Below are 22,867 nucleotides of genomic sequence, written 5' to 3'. Positions count from 1 at the left end.
ATAAGGTTGGCAGGTTTGCTGTGGTTAAAAATGAAAAGGCATTCGATGTTTCAGGTAACTGTTTCAGTTAAAGCGTGCATGATTGAATTATGTGGATTATGTAAATTCATCACTTTTAATTAAATTGCTTAAAAGAATCTTTTTGAAATCACCTGTGCTGTTGTTCTCCAGGCCAAGGGGATAGGGGAAGCCACCGAGCTCGTACTGGCTCCTAGTGGAGGTGAGCATGGCCGAGAGAGTGACTTGGGAGGCGTTGACTGTGGGTCCGATGGCTTTTCTCTGGAGCTGTACCCATGGATGACTTCTGGAACCTACAATGCAATACAATGCAAGAGCTTATCAGACACGGAAATATATTATACTTAATTTGTATTCCTTCCACAGTATTAAGACTATTTTGTATTGCTGGGGCAATCTGGGGAGATTTTCGTCTCTTCATTTCTAAATGATTTTAAGAGACCTCAAATCTGAGCTTCATTATAAGATTTAGTAAATATACCCAAATGCAAGAACTTTACCCATTTTGTCCTTATGCTATTACATATTTGTTTAAATCCAACAACAATATAGTTGTAGATTATAGCGATTGTGAGTATGCCCCACTATTCAGCTATTCTAAGACGACAAAAAGCAAACTGAAAAACCCAAAACACACCCGTGTCTGTGTGAATTTGGGATGCCTGTTTTGATTAGCATTGAGATAGCTAGCCACTGATAGGTTCAGACAGGCTGATCCACTGTCACACAATACCACTCTCTCTATCGCTCCCTTTTTTTTGTTATCTGTCCATCACATCCATTCAGCCATAGCACACACACAAAAATTTCTGCTCCAGTCCCACTACATTCCTCAGGCATCAACTCTAGTCAAAATCCAGGAGTAAATGTGTGTGATGCTGACTGACAGCACAGATCTGAAAATTTCTAGAATTTGCAGAATTTTATTTATAAAACATATTAAAGAAATTGTATGGTTTATCTGAGTCATGTTGCATGCATGTCTAATTTTTTATGCAAACTACATTCGTTTCAATTATAGAATTTTAGAGTCTTTGACATCTTGATCATATTGAATGTGGAATAGAAATCCTTAACAATTAAATGCCTGTGATGACCCTTAAATGCCTGTGATGACCCCAGTATCATGAAGGGTCATATTTTACATATTGCTTAATAATTTAGAAATTATTTAGCATAACACACACATATACACACATATACACACATACACACACACACACATATATATATATATATATATATATATATATATATATATATATATATATATATATATATATACATACACACACACGTGTGTTTTTTTATATAAAAAATACATTTATAAATTGATTTATAACATTTATTATTATTTATAACATTTTTATGCAGCACTACTGTACTGCTGGATTGCTGGCAGTTTTGCAAACCTATATATCATAGTACATATCATTTATCTTAGAAATTCTGATAACGATATGATATTTTTGTCACATTTTTGACCAATCATACGTTTTGTTATTTGCTAATCAGTTTTGTCATTCAGAAACAAGTTTATGTTTAAGCTGAAAATGATGTAAACACCACATCTTTGAAATGGAGGCATTTTTATTGACTCTGAACTCTAGGTAACCAAAACGAGCGAAAATAGGCATCGACTTCTGACGGAGAGTTAACTCTCAACAGTCAAAACAGTCACTGTTTTGTCTTTCCGTCTTTCCACATAACACACTATACAGTTAATCATTTCAACTTTGCACAAACGGTATCTAATAACAGCAAGAGCTCAGACAAAACAAACAGATACAACAGCTGACTCAAGAAAGTGGTATCAGATTTAATTAGGCTATAAGAAGCCTGACAGGAATTTGATGTGTAGTAAGGCTAGACTATGTTAGGTCTCTTTCACTGATAGCATTGCTTTAACAGTGAGTCACAGGAAGGAAAACCATCCCATATATGACAAGGTCAAAAGTGGGTCAATGCCAGTAAAGTTGACACAGAAAAGTGTGATTATGTGGGGAAAGAACAGAATAGTCTATCTGTGACTGGTAGACTGCCAAGCTGGCTAGGTTCCTGAAGAGCTTGGCTATTTCACACACAGCAGCACAGAATACACTTCACACCGGGGAACCGTGTGGCTTAGGTCCAGAGCTGGAGATGTCTGCTGTCTGAAATGGCACAGATGCTCTGCTGGTTCTCGCCATATGGATAAACACTAAATATTGCTATGACATCACACACAGTATCATATTTAGAGCTGTCACTGTTCTGAATTTTCTCTACAGATATCCACAGCACTACCTCACTAATACACTTGGAGTCATTATTCACATATTCTTCTTTCTTCATTGTTATTGGTCAGAAGATGTTGACTCAATTTTTATAACAGTAGCTTCAGCTGTAATTCAAATCACAGGTTTGCATTAATGCACTTGTTGTAATATGTTATTTCTTCTGTAGTACACCCCCCCCCCCCCCCGCCCCCCCCAACACACACACACACACACACACACACACACACACATACACACACGTATTAGGCCAATACACTGACTGAATAATGAAACAAAGGAAAGTAGAGGTTTATTTAACTTTTTTGTAAGGTTGCTCCTTTACATTTTCCACCACAAGAAAGTCTGTGGACAAAAGATGTTGTGTTAGGAGGTTCCTTAGCAACAAGCTTACTAACATCAAGAGAAAGTGAGGGAAGTGTTTATAGCTGATATAACAAATGATATAAGAAAATTTTTGGAAGTTCCACAACATTAAATTTAACTACAAATGGATAAAAAGAATGTGTTGTTCTTTAATAAATAAATGCAATCATTGGCAACTTGCTCTGGTATAAGAGCATGCCGTGTCATGTTTTAATCCTTACCTAATGTATCCTAAGTGTACTACTGTTTGAACAGTTATGGTAATGGCAGTAAAAACAAAAAACATGCAACGGTGATTGAAAATGAAAATTATTTTACAGCTTCTCTAATGATTTATCAATATTAACGTTACCCTGCAAGTACCACAACAATTATCATTATGTGATTTAAAAGTCCCTGACAACATGCAAAAACAGTTAGTATACACCAGTGTGTCACCCCACCCCTCCACATTTCCTGTCATCAGCTGTGCTAGACTCTGCCTGTGCGGCTGTGCTCAGCAATGCAGAAAACAAGAAGCTCATTGGGGTTAAGGGGTTCCTCAGGGCCCAGTTCTCAGGCCTCTTCTTTCTCTGCCACTGAACAGAGCTTGTCTGTCTGCAACAGGAACAGTGCCATGTTGAACTGGTCCTGGCAAGTCAGGACACAATGGATCAAACACCCTGAACGTCTTTAGAGCTCTTTAAATTTGTTTTTTATCCTTCAGAATAGACTATCTCCATGTAAAATGATGGGAACAAGTATGAATAGCTGCAATCATTTTCTATCAGAAATCATAATGGTTTAATATTATGATGGAAGTGAACAATTAAACCCTGAAAAAAAGAAAAAAGCCCCAACTGACAGTGCAATTTCAATCTCCCAAATGTTAATTACTACACCCTAGGGACGCACAGCACTCACATTAATCACAGAAGTGCACTCTCCTCAATTCAACCAGCCAGTTCGTCATCATTTCAATCATGACAATCATTATTAGCGTTAACGGTGCCTCTGTAGCAGGAATGGTAGGGATCATTACTTGGTGAAAACAAGCATAGATTGCTGATGTGGGAGCCATGCTGTTGGAGGAGATGAATGAGTGGAAGCACTCTGTGTTTAGTCTAATGCAGCTGAGGGATGCTCTTGAGGGAAGGGCCAGCTTTAGGTCAAAGGTGAATGGAAGTGTCCCATCTGTTCTCAAAATGACAACACAATTGGGTATGCGTCTACACCGTGAAATTAAGAGTTTGAGAGTGGAGGTAGACACAATATTTATTTCCATGGTCGCAGAACAGTTGGCTGATCTGGTTAGAGCCTTTGCTTGAATTCCAATCTTTCTCTCTGTAAGTGATATCTGACCCAGGGACGTTCCACAAATTTCTGGGCCTTGTGAGGATCCTAGGCTTACGCGATATAATGATTTGAATCATCTCTACATTTTCATTTACATTTCATTGGCTCTGTATTTGTACTCTGCACAATGACAATAAAGTTGAATCTAATCTAATCTACATGATATTACACTTGCTACAATATTCAGTGACGTTCACACGGACTAATTTATACTTCCAAACCCGCCAACCTTAACGTACGAGTTATCACTCAATATGCCAAGAGAGCAGTCTCTTTTGCCTCAATATAACAGGAGCTGAAACAATTGCATGTGAATCTGGATTGATCTTGAAAATGCCTAGAATCCCCAACCCTCTTCATCAAAAGGAGAACATTTTGAGTTCATTAATGTGAAATTTACATTTATGGCATTAGGCAGACACCCTTATCCAGAGCGACTTACAGAAGTGCTTTGAAATCTCTATCAATAAATACATCCTGATACTGGTTCACTAAGTAACACACACACACAACACATTTTTTAAATTAAAGTACAATTAAAGTGTAATTAAGTATTTCAGGAAGAGGTAGGTCTTTAGATGTCGTTTGAAGACTGCCAGTGACTCAGCTGTTCGAATATCTAGGGGAATTTCATTCCACCACCTAGGTCACAGAGTCTGGGGCAGTGAGGGGTGTGGTAAGTGCTTTGAGGTAAGTGGGTGCTGGTCCACTTTTGGCTTTGTAGGCAAGAATCAGTGTTCTAAATCTGATGGAGGGAGCTACAGGAAGCCAGTGGAGGGAGCAGCAGCAGAACAGTGAAAATGTCAGCCATGTGAACATTAGACAACTGATTTGTAAAAGGATTATATCAAAAATAACAGTCCACCAGCCAGCTGAATTTTCACAACTGCCACTGCCAGCAAGCAGTTCCCGACTACACAGCTGATTTTCTAAAATGGTAGATCGCAAGCAGGGAAAAATCAATACTGCACAATCCTAGTGGATCCCCATCGTATATCTTGATACTGCAAGTTTTTGTCCAGCCCCCTCCACCGAGGGTCACTGGGTGTTCACTTCCTGTGTCTCTTGAAATGATGCCCTAAACTGACCTCTCTGTCTTCAGTGTATGTATATATGTATACTGTTTACAGTTTTAATAGCTTTAGTACAGCAAACCTGCTGAACAGACTCCCATTATCTTTTAATAGGGAAGCAAAATATGCTGACTGTGATAAGAAAACACTTTGTTGCAAACTTATTCAAATGCTATTCTCATAATATTAATTGCTTTTCATAAAAGAACAGGATATTCTTTTTCTGCCAACATCTCTGCTTACCTTACTTAAGATAAACCATGATCCTCTGTGCTAATGTGTGGGACTACTGCCAAGTTGGCCTCATTGTATAAACCCCGCTGGAATTTAGCCAAAAGCTCAAGTCAAAAGTTCTAGCATCGGAAGGTCAGTGAGGGGGTTTATGGGTACGCTGTCCTTTCAGAGCTTTGTGTACCTTATCCTTGTGCACTGCATACATCAGTGAGGCATATGCTTGGCATTTGACCAGCCAAGCATCTTTCTGGGGTTTAGCAAGCTGTATACTTTCAGTCTTCCTCACTTTGATTTTATAAAGCTTATCTGTCCATTGCTCCTGTGGGAATCATGCCTTATCTGCCTTCCTCCCTGCTACAGGTGAAGCAAAGTTACATGTCTGTGCTAAATAGGAAAAAAGGACTCTGGCATGGTGTCAGAGAGAGCCAGGTACAACCTGTTCCTTGATTCTGGATCTGAGAGAAGAGCCAGATGGTTTGCCTCACACTACAAGCCAAGAGATGAGAACGTGGCAGAGAAGAAATGTGAATTTTCGAATAGTTGTGAAAGTCTGGAAATAAAAATAATCTTATTTTAAACTCAAGGTGATGGTTTCATCAGACACCATGACTGGGATGGAACCTAGACATTGACAACAATCATCATACCACAAAAACTCAGTGGGGTTGATGGGTTCCTCGGGGCCCAGTTCTCAGGCCTCTTACTTTTCTGCCACTGCAGCAACAGGGCATTGTAATCCTGAACTGACCCAGCATGAAATGGCAGGGGATGGAGGAATCTAGGCCACTACATCTCCATAGATGGACAAAGTTCTAATGGTAACTTAGTAGGCTAGCAACAAGGAGTCAGTAACATATCACAGATATACCCATGTACTCATTTGAGGAGTGATGCTACAATAACAGTCACATTACAGGCTATTTACTTGAATTACAGTTTGCCCTTTCAGGAAAAAAGACCTGCAAATATTTGCAGCTATGAGTGATTAGCAATATGGAATGGTAAGATGTAGCACCAAGGCAATGTTGTTGATTCTGAAAAGATCATCTATCATTCATGCATGCTAATTAATCCAGCTAATACAGCTAGAGATTTTTTTAACAGGCACTATAGTTACATCATCAAAGTATGTCATACCAACTTTTAAACGTAAATACCAAACTCATGTTGTGCAAATGCCAAAAGGAAGAAGTGTTTATTTTCTTGTTGAATCTTCTTATCTGCTGGGCAACTACAAATAGAAAATAGCCCAGACATGAAATGTATTTGTCCAGGGTGCCTAGGTTACTCATTTATCCACCCTATGGATAATATATGACTCAGGGCAGCTATGATAACTGGAGCTGTATTTACATTCAGTAGAGGTTGCATGAGCACTATATCCTGCTGTACCAATCATATCTGCTGGCTCAAAACAGAAATGGCCACTCGTCCAGCAGCCTCAAGGTCAGCTACTGATGCTGTGTCTGTTTGCATCCACTCCTTTTCAATATTTCATTATCATATATCTGACAGAAACTGCACTGACCAAACCTTGCCAGAAACATGACACTCCAGTGCATCAGAGGGCTTGTATGACAGGGTCAGGTGTGTCCGTTAATAACCTATAATTATCACAAATTTTTCTATCGCTCTTGCAGAGAGTTGTCAGAATACAACACACAGAACCCAAAATGTCATGAGTGCAGGAGTTCAGGCTGTTTCAGCATACCAGAAAGCAGCATCCGCCCCCACAGTGGAGATGTACTGCATTTTAACAGGCCTCTCTTCAGCCTCACTCTTCTGCAACATGCGCTTTTCCATGCCAAAGTTGCCATGGAAATGGATTTCAATGTGAGAATAGAGCGGGCTCCAATTTCTCTCCATTCAATCTAAAATCTGGATCATCCAGGGAATCCTAGCACAACCAATTATACCCTTTCCTTACAGCTGTATTCATATACGAAGCAACTTAAATCTATAGCTCTATTCAGATTTGACTAGTTTTAAATGGGGAAGTGGGTTAAAGTAATTATTAACAGTGTGTCTCTGGGATTTTAGTCCCTTCCAAATCAATCATGTCAGTAAGTTTTACAGCCTGCACATGTATGCATCTGAAAAGATTACAGTGTGTTTTACCTTCTATAAAATGATCAGTAGAAATATACATTGTATAAGGTTTACTGACACATGACCATCACGCCCATATGTGTGTCTTCCCCAAACAGTTGCCACAAAGTTGAAAATACAAGGACGTCCTACACAACTGTGTATCAAGTCAAGTCAAGTCAAGTGGAGTTTATTGTCATTTCAACCATAACATAACATACGCATAACATTCATGCCAGTTAGTACATAGTGAAACGAAACATTTCTCCAGGACCAAGGTGCTACATAAGACAAACACAGAACAACACAGAACTACAAGGGACTACATAAATTTATAAATAAAGTGCACAAGTGCAAACATGTGCAGACAGCACAATGACTACTGGGACAGACAATGGGCACAGTCCCAGTGCAGTGCCGACCAGTACACAGTTCTATTTGAAAGTATGCTGTAGCATTAAAATTTCCCTTCTCTGGGACTAAGGGGCCCAACAATATTCCTGCATGACAATGCCCTGTGCACCAAGCAAGGTTCATAAAGACATGGTTTGCCAAGGTTGGTGTAGAAGTACTAGAGTGTCCTGCACAGAGTACTGAACTCAACCACACTGAACACCTTTGGGATGAACTGGAATGCGACTGCACCCCAGGCCTCCTCGCCCAACATCAGGGCCTAACCCCACAAATACTCTTGTGACTGAATGGGCAAATTGCCACACCCACAATCCAAAATCTAGTGAAAAGCCTTCACAGAAAAGGACTAAATCTGGAACTGGATGTTCAAATAGCACACGAGTGTTAAGGTCGGGTATCCACAAACTTTTGACCATATAGTGCACATGTTATGGTTATATGACCTACTAATGATCAAGTGCACTACAAGAAGTGCTTATAAAAAGGTCAAAACAATCAGTTTGTATTACACTGTGGTGTATGTTGTATGCAAAGAATTTTTATTGTGACAACCGTACATTCTTCAAGAAGACACTACCATCTCTGTGATTTATACAGAGATAGCTTATCCTGTGTGAATTGATCATAATTACTACAGACATGCTCCAGCAGCATTACTTATCATGCACACGTCCAGAAATCTTAACCCATCCAAATAGTACTTATTATGCTTGCTAATGTTCTGAAATACAGAGAAGCAAATATTGGTCTGCTGCATATCAAGATGTATTCACAGTGCCTGATTTACATTCACAATATAAATAAGGTGATAAACTTGACAAACACACTCATACTTTTATGCCTTTAGAAAAATGAAATTTGAAATTATGTGTATATGTGATGTTCCTCTGTTCTGGCTGGAGGTGGGGCTAAATTCTGGCCCAGAAAAAATATAAACAGAAGCCTGAATTGAAGAAATTAACCAGATCCATTAGATCACAGGGTTGTGAAGTACAATTTCTTTTAGAGTTATCTTCAAAATGATTTGATTATTACACATCTAGAAAGACATTTAAACATTACAAACAGCATCTTTATAATACTGAGCGAGAGTCATTAGTCATTCTCAACGGACAGACCCTCTTAAAAGAAGAGTGGAGAGCTGTCAGTCAGAATAAAGAGTGAACACAGTGTTCTCTTTTAAACAAGTCTGACTATAATCAATGAACAGCAGTCAGGGCAATCAGGCAAAACAGCCTCGATTACTCAGCCCCCAGAGCTCCAGCAGCTATTCGGCAGCATGTGGAGAGAGGCTTGTTAAACAGATAAGGATCTGACAAAAAGAGCTGTGTCAGGAGGAAGAGACTGAGGGTGAGGTGACACGGAGAAATGTTTCATTTCCTTTGCAAAGTGATGACATCATGTTTAATAATGGGGGTATAAACTCGAAAAATCATGCAGTAATAAACGCATACACTGAAAATATTACTCAGAATACTCAGCATTCAGCATTAGAAAGTTTTTTTCTTGTTTTAGCTCTATTTTCCAAGGCATTACTGACCTCCTGCCTAATAAAAACACCATTCAATAAACCCAAGCATTATTGCACACCCATAATTCCCTCTATAACTCCAATCACCAAACAGCAGCGTAGCCAGAGGCTAAAACCATCAGAGCCACTCAGGCTGTTTTACTAGCACAAAACCCACAGGGAAAGGGTTATCAGTCTTTTTTACACCCCACATCTGCGTGCTAAAGTATGCGAACCTTAGACAGATTGATAACGAGTGTAAATTTAACAGGACATTCATTGTGCTTAGAAGCCTGAAAATACTTCCCAGATTCACACCACATTAATCGCACACCTCTGTTTTTCCTGCATCCAGCCATGAGCACGTCAGTCACGAGGAGATATGAGAGTGAGGTGTTTATTGCATGAAAGGGACACATCAGCAATGCTCACACAGCAGCAGCATAAATCTTAAGAGAATTGCCTGCTTGCTAATCGGCTTGATTCCAGAAAAGCTCAGTGCACTACCTGTGCTGAGAATCTGTGACACAATACACAGTGATATTCACAGCATTGTTATCACCACTACCATTTTATTCCAGTAGGGAGACAACCGCTTAGGTGGACAGCTGTTTCTGTGCAGCATATGGGTGTTCACTTGATAAGTATGTCTCATTTGGAAGGCAGCATAAGCTATAGCTAAGTGCAAAAGTGTGCATGCTTTTTACTATTTATCTACAAATAAATTAAAAAATGAAATGTGCATGTGTTTTGCAACAAGAGAATACTTCATAATATAAAGCAAAACACCTGTACCCCTGCTCTTTAACACAATTATTCATTCAGCTAATCATGTGGCAGCAGTGAAATACATAAAATCATGCAGATACCGGTCAAGAGCTTTAGTTAATGCTCACATCAAACAACAGAATGGGGGGAAAATGTGATCTTAGTGACTTCAGATTCATCTGATCTCCTGGGATTTTCATATATAACCATCTCTAGAGTTTCCACAGAATGGTGTGAAAAACAAAGTGACAAGCAGATCTGCAGGCATGAATGCCTTGTTAATGAGAGAGATCAGAGGAGAATGGCCAGACTGGTTCGAGATCACAGGAAGGTTACAGTAATCCAAATAACCACTCTACAACCGTGGTGAGCCGAAAAGCATCTCAGAAAGCACAATATGTCAAACCTTGAGACAGATGGGCTACAAGAGCAGCAGACCACATGGAGTTTCACTCCTGTCAGCCAACAACAATAGGAATCTGAGGCTACAGTGAACAAGTTCACCAAAACTGAGCAGTTGTTGATTGGAAAAAGACCAGCAATGTAAAAAAGACTAGTTCTTCTAGTGGAGCAGTTTGGAGTACTGAAACATCATAAGGGACATCAGACAGCGCTTTACTCACCTGGAGAACCAAGCAGGAGCTGCACCACATCATCATAGAGAAGCAATGTAGCTGGTCTTTGGGGAAGCAGGTAAAGGCTCACTGAAGCATACACTAGCAGAGACAGAGGAACAAAGATTAGGAAACACTTTAAGCCATTTTTGCTTATGCATTAATAATATATTAGACCTGTTGAATTCTCGATTTTGATGGGTCAGAAGGTGTTGATTAATTTTCTATAACAGCAGCTCTGACAGTATTTCCAGCCGCAAGGCAAATCACAGGTTTACATTAATGTACTTGTTCTAATAAATTATTGTTTCTATAATAACAGCTAACACAGGGACTTGTATGGTGGATGTGCCTTTCTGTTAGATGTTTATTTAAAACTTTTGGAAGGAGTCTCCAGTGTCATTCCTTTCTAGCATTCAAAGGTAAAGCTACAAGTTTTCCTTCATGGGAAAGTCTTAGAATGGAGGTCTTTATGCCTTCCAGTTTCTCAGTATTGAAAAAAAGAGAGGCTAGTGAGGGAACAACAGTTTATAGCTGCTGTAACATAAGTGATAAGAGGACGTTAACTTGTTTTGTGGACATTATACAACATTAATTTTAAAAATAAATGGATAAAAATATGAATTGTTGTTCGATAATCAAAAAAAAAAAAAAAAAACTCAGACATTTAATGCTTTTTTCCAGGTAGCATTTTAGTACCAGTGTAATTTATAGAATATAGAAAATACATACAGCTTTGATGCAGCTTAGCTACATTTGACACAGTGATTCCCCCGAGTGCTAGAATGTCTGTGAAACGTCTGAGTAATCAGAGACAGTGCTGAAGTGATGCCACACACGAAACACATTTATCTTCAAAGAGCTTCTTATTTAGTGTCTCACAATACACAGGAAACCCAACTCGTCCTTGATCCACATACAATGACATATGTGTTCCTTCACCACTCGGCCATTTCTCTCACCAGAATACGGCTTGGATACGTTATGTCATGCACCACTGGAACTGAATTAAAGTCTGTATCTTGCCTTGCCCTTGCTCACCTCCATTTTTTATTAAAGAGGCTACAGCTGACAGTGAACAGCAATGATAATTATCTGCTGTGGCATAATGAGATTCAAAATTCAGAACTGTGATTAAGAAATAGAATGTGATTAAATACATAAAGATTTGCATTTGATATGATCACATTTTTGTGTTCGTACTGCTTCAGGAGAAAAAGAGAGTCATGCAAATGTTAAAAAATGTGTAGTGTCATGCGAGAGCTAAGGCCAGCAATGTCATCCGGTCTGAGTCGTATTCTGAAAACAAGCACACTATAAAATGAACAATAGACTGTTGACTAGACAGTGGACTCTCAATCTTGTTAGTTTTATCAGTACAGGAAATCACTTTAAAATCATATCAAGGAATCATTTTATTTAAAGACATGTTTTAGGGACCCACTAGAGTCTGAGAAACACAGTCAGGCTCTGATATTTTTATTTTGTTACATGGATGGAAATCATAACCAATCATTATCATAGTTATTATGTTTGTTATTGAATTTTTTTTTAGTTATCAGAGTTTGGTTTATTAAATGTTTTAAATGGGTTTAATCCAAACCTCAATATCTCAAAAACAAATAGGCTTATACATTATGTCTTGATTCTAATGATAATTTAATAAAAATGTGTTGTGTTAGTGGAAAGTTTAAGAATTAAAACACTCTGGCCTCCAAAAAATAGCCAAAAAAATTTGTAAACATTTTTATAATGAGCCCAATGTTTCATAATTTCATAAAGTTGTGCTGATGGTGGTTGTGCTTATTTATTTATTTGGAATATTTTATAAGACCTTCTTCACCTTGCATATTAAAGCTTTCCTTTAGGACATGGGTTATGGAGACACACACACACACACACACACAGGGCACAGATGCTACTATCAGGAGGGAGTGTGCTGTCTTTAATAACATGCTCAGTGGGTACATGAAGAAAAAGAGATTGTAATATAAATACAAATTAGACAGAGGAAGCTGATCTGAGGCTGGTTAAGTCAGGAATGATATTTCGGAGACAAAGTGAGTAACCTGAGAGTTTTAGGGGGATAGGGGACTAGATGTGGGAGGACAAAATTTTCTCCAAGACCAACAGGGAAGGCAAGTGAAAATGAACCAGTGACACAGAGGGCCTCATTCTTACAAAGAGAGAGATGCTGTTGTTCAAACATGTCTTAAAAAAGCTCTCAGGATCAGATCTCGGTGAATGGTGAGATCTGTAAGCAAAGCCTCCTCTCTGAGCATAACCCCCTCCCTGGCTTTGCGTGACTTGCACAGATTTGCAGAACAGCAGGAGAACCTTCCAGGCTTCAGGACACTGGGACACTTCAGGACACCTCCTCCACTATCATTAATAAAACACAGAGAAGGAGGGCAGGTGGCAGCATCTCCACGTGTCCCTGTGCAAATACGTATTCTGAAAAAACTGCCCTCCAAACAGCTGACTCACTGTCCCATTTTCGCCTCTGCACCATCCCGGCACCAACACTGGCTCACTGTATTCATCTTGCCATGGAAACGGCAGATTTAAGTGCAACACATTCTTCCAAATCATAATACACTGTAATGTAGAAACCACATAGCTATTCGCTGACACAATCAAGCTGACAGACACCAACATGTGGCAAGCAGATGAACAATAAGGCGTCCGATAAAAAGACTCCACACTGGAAAAAAGGCTGGCTTTCATTTAATTGTACAGCAAACGTCCCAGTCTTGAATAAACACGTTATGTTCCATTGTGTCTAGATGGACTTAAATATAGTACACTGTAGTTCTCAAGTGGTGCAACAGAATCATTTGCCTGATCGTCTGGAGTCTGAATCCCGATGATGCCACAATCATCCATGGCCAAGAGCCAGTGGAGTAAGATTGGACGTGCTCTCTGGGTAAGAGGGATTGCATTACACTCTCTCCCCTGTCACAGCCACTCCAGCCAATCACGGGCATCTGTGAGTTCATGTATGCAGAAGAGGACAGATACCTCTTTCCTCTGAATGTGTTATGGTGGTCGGCTGGCTTCACATGTCTCGGAGGAAGCATGTGCTTGTTTCATGCTCCTTGATTTCTAACTGTTATAAGATAGGGGAGAGCTGGCTGTTGAGTTGGAATAGAGCATGTAAACAAAATAGTGAGAATATAGGAAAAAAGTACACTGTGGGGCTGGGTAATATGATATAATATTGATATTGTGAATATTGGGATATCTTTTTATTAACTTTTTAAAAAAAATTACAAACTGACTGACGCTGCTGATGCTTATGTGACATAAAAATTTTGTACTTCTTTGTGATCTTTAAAACAGTGAAAAAAATCTTATTTTCTGGTTTTCTACATTAAAAAAAATAAAATACATTATTATAAATTTGTTTATTAATAATAAATTTTTTCATTCAACTCTACTGTTTGTGAGCAAATCTCTTGTGTATAATAGCAATGCCTTCAAGAACCATGATATATTTTTGTCATATCGCCCACCCCTAGGACATTGTCCTAATAAGCAATTCTTAGGAGCTCAGAAGTTCAAATAGAAGCTAATTAGACCAAAAAAGGTCAATTAATTGCTTGGTTCGACCCACTGGAACTTTGCCATGTGTACATTTAGGCTGCAGTCCTCCAGGTCTGCTATATGAGAACTAATAAGAAACGATAGGAAATCAAAAATACAGAAAAGCCAAAAGGGCAAAGACAAGTAAGCAGTCAGGAAAATAACACTCAGAGGTACATAGTGAAAAGATGGCAAAAGCTTGCAAAAGAATGTGTCTGAACGAGCAGTTTAAGTAGACAATGTGATTGAGAGAAAACTGGAAGCAGGTGTGCTAGAAGTCAGGTGAGTATGAGCATTGTAATGTCTGGACTGGATTCAGATTGGGAAGAGAAGAAGGAATTCTGGATTGGCAGTGGATCTGAATGTGATATGCAGACTAGGTGTAAAAACAGCCTGAATGGTTTAAGGGTTGGTCTGCAAAATCAAAATGCTAAACAAATACATATCTGTAGTGTTAATCAAGGTGGATATAGTTCCATTTTGCACATGTTCTGTCTATATTGACATCAACAGACATGCACATGAATATTGGATATCAGCATCTCTAACTGTAAACTATAATCTAATCAAAACACATCATGAGATTAGACCATTTGACAGCAATACATTTAGAGCAAGCATCTGTGACTACAGTTTCCATGTAACCCCATAACTCCAGTATTACAAAAACCTCTTGAAAAATCTTGGACTGTAGTCAGGTCCACCTGTAGTCATTATGTCCATGTGAGGCCTTTACCACCTAATGTGGTATGACTGAAGTGGAAATTAGAGTGGGGAATGTGTGCAATTTTCCCACAAGGGAATACAGCCATAGTGGAAATGCTTGTACACAGCAGCCGGGCTATACCAACACCAACTTGTGAGGGTGGGCCGCATTTTTTGCTGCTGCTAAAAGTGGAGTATGTATAGCTAAATGGCCTCCAGCTGGTGGTGCAGACAGCTCTGAACCCAAGCCTGATTTAGCTGTTTAAGAAGCACAGTATATGAACACAGCGTGGGTGGAATCAGAGCTGGATGGAGATGTAGCAAGGTTGACAACAGTACATGCCAGTATTCAGACAATGGTACGATATATACTGGAGTATACTGGTATATACATTATATGTATTCCTTATAATATACTGTAATATACCTACATCTATCCCTTAAGTATTTCCAACCTGTCAAAAGTTCTGAACAAGCTATAAGTCAATATAAAAATGAGCTCAGGAAGTGATCAGGTTGCCTCACAATCCAGACATCTACGTAGCTTTCACTAAAGAGTCTGGTATGTTTCTAAACATTCAAAACATTCTGTGACTCAACTACTGTCATAGCAAGAGGCCTTTTGACTGACAACAAAAATTAATGATGCCAGACTGTTTAAAGCTGGGTTCCATAAACATTTTAATCCAGTGATTATATTGTGGTCCAAAAAGTTTATTATGTTACAGTATTCAAAAGTTTGCTTTCCATCGGAAACCAGTGTGAATATATGAAAGTGTGGACATCCAAATGGATTGTACCCTTTATGATTTTAAAAAGATATCTGTAGCCATTGGATGGAGCCCATGAGCCTAAGACTAGTGATCAGGAAGCCAAATGAGGACAAAAGTGAGGTTAACTCAACAGCTGGGAGGGTTCACAACACTGAAACAAGAGCACTGTTTAACAAGCCCGTTTATGTACAAAGCACAGATTCCATAAACTTGTGTGGGTTGTAGATCTTAACTGGGAACTTTTAGTGTCAGTAAGGGGTCATTCCAAGTGCATGCAGTACACTGGGTTTCTGAGCTGTATTAAATTACACAATAAAAAGAACACATGTTCAGCGTAAGTACCCCGTGGTCATCAGGTGAAGATGATTCATGTAACAGAAGCACGGTTCTTACAGAGGAGCCTCACTGCATCATACTTAAGCTATTACTTTGCCTGTTTTTGAATGACTGTGTAGGTCTTTCCCTCACCTAGATGTGAAATCATTCAATAATAACAGCTTTAACTTTCTTTTACATACTCCTCAGGTGAGCTGATACATGATGGTAATGATTAGTTAAAGTTATAACCTATTAACAGTGTAATTAAAAAGAGGTGCCACTTACAGGGGATGCGACTGGCATGCCAAGGGGCGGAGTTCGTCACAAATCCATGCTTGGAGGCTGAGACAATGACCCAGGTTCCTGGTCGGTACAAGAAGGTAACTGTGACAATACCGTCCTCCCCTGTGAGGCCAGATGCCAAGACGGATTGGTTCCCATGCACCTGAACTGCAGCTTCTTTCTGAGGTGAAAGGTCACTGTTGTCAAAGATCTGTACTTTAATCAGTACGTCTGTGGGATGGAGAAAGAAATAGAAAATTGTTAAGGTACTAAACATAAATGATATAACCTTACATTACAAAGGATGTATCACAGGGTGCATTAAATTCCAAACATGTGTGCTTATGTGCACTACACATGAAGTATGTTAACTGATTGTTAGATTCCCAAATGAGATAAAAAAAAAAAACACATTTTTAACAGAGAGCAACCTTCTGATCAGTAGTGCAGAGCTCGAAACGCTGAGCCACCACTACCCCATCCAGTCACCCAGCCATCACACCCACCCATCAATCCAACCATCCATCCATCTATCCACATTTACATTTACTCTTTGGCACAACCTTCTACCACCACTACCCCATCCATCCACTCATTCACCCTTCCATCCCCTGTAAACCCATTCCATCATTTGCTCACCCATCCATCAACCCATCTAGTCATCCATCCATCCACATGCTCATCCTTCCACTGTCCACCCATCTATCCACCCACCAGCTATCCATCCATCCATCATCTGTCCACTCATCACATCATCCTTCACCCATCCATCTACCCATCATCCATCTTCCCACCCACTCATCCATCCAACCACCCATCCATCAATCTATCCATCCACCAGGCCACTCATCCAATCATTCACTGTCCATCCATCGATGTATCTCCTGTCCACCAGTTTAAAGAGAAGAGATGACTATCCATCCATCCACCCACATTTACATTTATTCACTTAGCACAACCTTCCAATCAGCAGTCCAGAGCCCAAAATGCTAAGCCACGACTACCCCATCCAACCACCCATCCATCTGTCCACCCACCAACCCACCCATTCAACCACCCACTGTCAACTGTCCATCCACCCATTATTCATCCATTTATCCACCCATCCACCAACTACCCACTGTCCACCTATCCATCCACCTGTCTGTCCATCCATCCATCCATCCAAAATTACATACACTGCCTGACAGGTTGCATTACGTTAATTACATTTGCTAGTATTATTCTGAAGCAACCACAATACCAATATTGGGCATATTAAATATCATAAATTGTTTCCCCTTATGGTATACACATGGTACATATATCTACTACTCAGAAAAAAAGTGTTTTGGCCATATAATTTAGAAACAGGCTAACTTCTGGGGAATAATATCTCATCATGACTTTTCTTGGCAGAGATGCAAATACACATCTCTCTGGCCTCTCTGTTTAGACGTCTTCTCGCTGTGCTGGATATTTTAGAATCTGCCTTGTTTACAGTGAGAGGATCACACAGCGTGGAGCACAGCTGAAGTGTGCCCAACTCCCTTGTTCAGTCAGATATGACCAATCCTGCGTAAACACAGCCAATTCATCTGAGGTAAAGCCTGATTTGCTTGTGTTCACTGTTTCCCAAAGCGATGATCTCCCCAGAAATCTAATGAGGGCTTTTCAGAAACCCAAACTCAAGATTGAACTGGTGAGCCTGGAGCTGTGAGCCAGCAACACTACCATGCAGTGGCATGAAATAACTTGCATCCAGTATAAGGTATTTCCTCCAGGTGGGTGGACAGTTTGAACAGTTCTGCTTCGGAGAGTGACTTATCCAAATTGCCGTAGTCCCCATCTGAAGTATCTTTCCAATGCCCTGAAGGTATCAGAAGCCTGATTGAATGGAATCATAAATAAGTCTCTATGGAAGTAGCAAGTAGAGACAGAAGTGCACCATTGCCCATTCCTAATCAATAAATGCAAATGAAGAAAAGGTCAGAGTTTTTTGGCAATGTTGTTAATAGTGATCACAAACCTGGAGTGAGAAGAACTCAGCAGGCATGCTGCTTGTACAAATCCAGGAAATAGACTGGAAAATAAAAATAGCTCTGGGTATGCAAGATCACTGCTGAAGATTTCTTTGCCCCTGGCTTTTTGGAGGAAGTTATTGATTCATACAGGCATCGATTAGAGGTCAAAATGCTTTTGTAAAAAGAGTCTACAAGCATGCGTTTCATCCCCTCGTCTGTATAATCCTACAGACAGGGATATGATGATGATGATGCACCTGGTTAAAACATTGAATAAATATGAGTTCATCATTCAAGCTGAGTAAGATTCTTAGCTGCTCTTAGGACAGTGGTCATCCTACCTGAACCATCAGTACCTTTGGAGGGGGTTTTCGCCACTCCTAGTCTGACAAGCAATAGTCTGCATACTTGGTGTCATGTCAGTGCTGGAATTTGCAACAGACGACATTTCCTGTACTGCAACGCAGCCTACAAACATGGCCACTCCAGACTACAACTCCCAGTTGGCATACTTCAGCTCCTCTGACTTCTGACTGAACACACCTGATTCCAACACCTCCCATGCTATAAAAACAGCCTCCAAATTCACACAAAACATGAAGTATTATTCAGTGAACCTTTCTCCTGATGTGCCAAGCCCTTCATTGTTATTGCTATTCTGGTTTTGAATTTGATCTCACATTCCAGTTGTGTGATTCTAGTTTCATCTACTCGACTCTGTTCACTGATCACCTGAACCTAGCCTGTTTTTTGACTCTGCATTAGTCTGATGTTTTCAACCTTTTTGATATTCTGCTCTTTTTAATAAAAGCACATTGCATCCGCTCTTATGCCTGACACTTGGCCTACAATTGATTTTTGAACAAAATAAGGATATTTAGCCTGACGCAACCTGATGGCAGGCTACTGCTGACTTTATCATATTAACCCTCTACACTTCTACCTTATTATACATTTTTAAAAAATCTTAAAATACTTACAGAGGTGCTAACACAAACATCCTTGGAAGCATAAAGAGAAAAACCATTACCACAAAAACCCAAGCGCATGTCAGTGGCTATATGCTAACAGAATAACAGAAAAAAGTGATAAATAGCACACTATAACCTGCACTTCTGGCAACAGTTATCTAGTAGTTTTCTAGTATGTTACTTAGCTTAAGCTAAGCTATTGCTACTTTGTAGGACTTACCCAACTAGAATGAGCATTAAATGTGACCTAAATTTAAATCTGTTAATACTAGCTAAAGATTAGCTCATAACCATATGAAACAAAACTTGAAATTAGCTACAAAATATGGTTTTTACTTTATATTCTCCCAGTCAAAACTGTGCAGTGTTATGTTATGTTAGCTAGCTGCCTTACACAAAAAATAAAATAAAATATGCATTTTTGTTCAAATTTTGTTTTCAAATTAGCTAGGCTAATGTTACGACTACCTTTAGCTCTACAAAGTGTGTCACATCAACGTAGCCATAAAATAAACATTTACAGTTTGATGTGTTGAATACTTGCCCATCATTTGTCAGAATTTAACCATTAACCAACCATACATGATGATGTCAATGCTGCTTTTGCTTACAGATAAAGAGGAAGGATTTCAGGGGCCTAAGAATGTCACTATTCAAAGAATGTTCATTGTAATTCTATTCACAGCCAGAGTTTCCTGTATATAAATCCACTTCCCATCCACTAGATGAATCACCCAGGGTCAAGGTATCCCAAGATTCTTCTGTTACATGAAGATCAGCTCTTGTCTTGCTTACATTCTGTCCAATATAGACATCATACCACAATGCACATGTATTTTTATTGCTCCTCTATTACAATTGTGAAATGGTTTCCAATTTATTAAAACCACACTGCTGAATCTTTGATGTGACAGAAAATAATTCATAATAATGTGTTTGCTGGATCATGTTAGATCACAGAGATGCTCATCCGGAGCAAACACAGTTGTTCATGATTCTCAGAGGACACAACAAAACATCTGTTGATTAGTAAGTTGATTAGACTCATACTGATGTGATATAAGTATTGCAAATACTGAAATGACAGTTAACAACTGATATATTTTGCAAACCCAGTCCAAATTCTGAACAAAGAAAAGAAAAAGGAAAGAGAAGAAAAAGCACAAGCAGGTAAAACTCTTCTGCTGTGTATAAAAATTATCCTATGACAGATCAATTAAATGTTGGTATATACTAGATTTTATAACAGTTAGTTCCGGTCCACTAATTCGATTGGTCGAGCAGCATTCCAAGAGTGCTGATTTTTCCTATAAACGCACTGGGACATTTCACTGTGTGTATCACTCCGCTCGTCTGTGTTCGTCACATAAAATTCCACTTCCTAGTTCAAAATGGTGACTACTGGGACGTTTCACTGTGTTAGCGACATCATCAGCAGACATAGCAAACGATACTTTTCAGGAGTATAACTTTTGACTTAAAATATGAAAGCTCGTCAGGTGAAGATGAAAAGGAAGAAGGAACAGCAATTTTATGAAAAAAAGGAAGCTTTAATGGGAACGTACAAATCAGTGTAAGCTAGCGAGCTAGCCGACATGCTATAAAGTGATGCTATAGCTTCTTCGGGATCTACTTCCAGTAGTGGAGCAAAAATAAACAGAACATTTGGCCATGTTGTGTCACTGACTCGATATTAATATCTTGTTTATAGAACTGTTGTATAAAAGCAATATCGCTCTCAGAATTGTGCGGTTATACTGAAAATAACACTATGGGCTCGTGCCTACAGCCAAATCACAACTGTGTCAATGTTCAGTACAACCGCACTCGTCTCATGGCTAACCTCTACATCCTGTTATTAACGCTTTACCTCCTAAATAATGGAGAGAATTTTACAAACCATTTCACAAACCATTATACAAATCATTCCATAAAATACAATACAATGAAATGAAAAATTATACTATATTAATTTCTCTTAGTTACAACTGTCAATTCTAATAATATAATAACTTTGTATTTTCACTGTTTTTAGAGAATTGAACTTTAAACTATTTACAGTCCTTTCTAGACTTGTTGCTTGCATTCCAAAAAAATAGCAAGTGAAAACATATTGAATAGAAGTAAATTTGTGTTATATTTGTAATTATGAGACTTGTATCCTGTTAATACCACAGTGCTGTTGAATTCTTCATTCTGACTGGTCAGAAGGTGTTGATTAATTTTCTATAACAGCTCTAACAGTAGTGCCGGCTGCAAGGCAAATCACAAGTTTAAATTAATGCGCTTGTTCTAATATGTTATTGTTTCTAGAGAAAAAGCTTATTAATACAGAATTGTATGGTGGATACACAGCGTGGTTTCTGTAAGGAGACTATTTATGAAAGGTTTTCCAACACGGTCTTCAAGTCTTCAAGAATGAGGGCTTTTCCTGTTTCTCTGCAACATGACAAAGTATTTTTTCTCATTAGCTTCAAGAGAGAGGAAGAAAAGAGGCCGGGGAGGGAATGATATAATATAAATGCTAACAGGATCTTGCTTTGCAGATGTTCTAGAAAAAGGCACTTCATGTTGGGATGCATTACATCACTGATTATTTTTACACAACAGCAAGCCCCATCATGTTGTATTCCTTACTAAACTCACTGAACTTTTTATTCTAGCAGATAAAATAAATGCCTAGGAATACACTATCTATCACAACCATACTGTCTATGGGCCTTCCCTAAACTGTAGCCACAAAGTTGGAAGCACAAAGTTGTTTATAAAGTCTGCGTATGGTAGCATTACAATTACGTTTCACTGAAACTAAGAGGTCCAAACATGTTCCAGCATGACAATGCCCCTGTGTATAAAGTGAGGTCTATGAAGACATGATTTGCCAAGGTTGGAGTGGAAGAACTCGAGTGGCCTGCACAGATCTCTGACCTCAACCCCACTGAACACCTCTGGGATGAACTGAAACGCTGACTGCAACCCAAGTGTCCTCGCCCAACATCAGTGCCTCATCTCAGGAATACTCTTGTGGCTAAATGGGCAAATCCATACAGCCACACTCCAAGGTCTAGTGAAATGTCCTTCCAGAGGAGTTGAAGTTATTATAATAGCAAAGCGGGATTAATGGAATGAGATGTTCAAGAAGCACATATGGGTGTTATGGTCAGGTGTCCACAAACATTTGGCCATATAGTATAGGTTGAATTGTGTTATAATTTTTGATAATAATCTCATAATGATTAAAATAAAATAAATTTGCCTCTATTCAAGATGTTTTCACTTTCTAATGTATCATTTTTTGCACTGTGGACTACTGGATGTTGGTGAGTATCCATAATTACCTCAGTGCACAGATGGTCTGACACACACTAAACGCTGCCATTACCTATTACCAGTTACTGACTGCCAACAGATGCGCAAAGCATCATGGATCAAATGAAAGACACATTCTTGTTTGTTCAGGTAGCAGAGCATCTTTAATCATGCTGGAGTCTGGTGTGATGCAGCCACTGACCACACACAGACTGCATGAACAAC

General features: G+C 39.1%; 1 protein-coding gene across 1 annotated transcript in view; it reads right to left on the bottom strand.

The window, feature by feature from the left end:
* fam171a2a (family with sequence similarity 171 member A2a) overlaps positions 1-22,867 on the bottom strand; it is a 47,250-nt gene that overhangs the window by 13,057 nt on the left and 11,326 nt on the right. The window contains exons 2-4 of the mRNA XM_026916785.3: positions 16,363-16,590; positions 10,706-10,798; positions 153-311 (exon numbers count right to left, since the gene is read on the bottom strand). Of these exons, the coding sequence (XP_026772586.1) occupies positions 153-311; positions 10,706-10,798; positions 16,363-16,590 (480 nt within the window). The remainder of the gene's footprint in view (positions 1-152; positions 312-10,705; positions 10,799-16,362; positions 16,591-22,867) is intronic.

This window comes from Pangasianodon hypophthalmus, chromosome 13, assembly GCF_027358585.1.
Source record: "Pangasianodon hypophthalmus isolate fPanHyp1 chromosome 13, fPanHyp1.pri, whole genome shotgun sequence".
Taxonomy (NCBI): Eukaryota; Metazoa; Chordata; class Actinopteri; order Siluriformes; family Pangasiidae; genus Pangasianodon; species Pangasianodon hypophthalmus.
The sequence above is the reverse complement of the archived record's forward strand: the minus strand, read 5'-3'. Positions and strand labels throughout refer to the sequence as shown.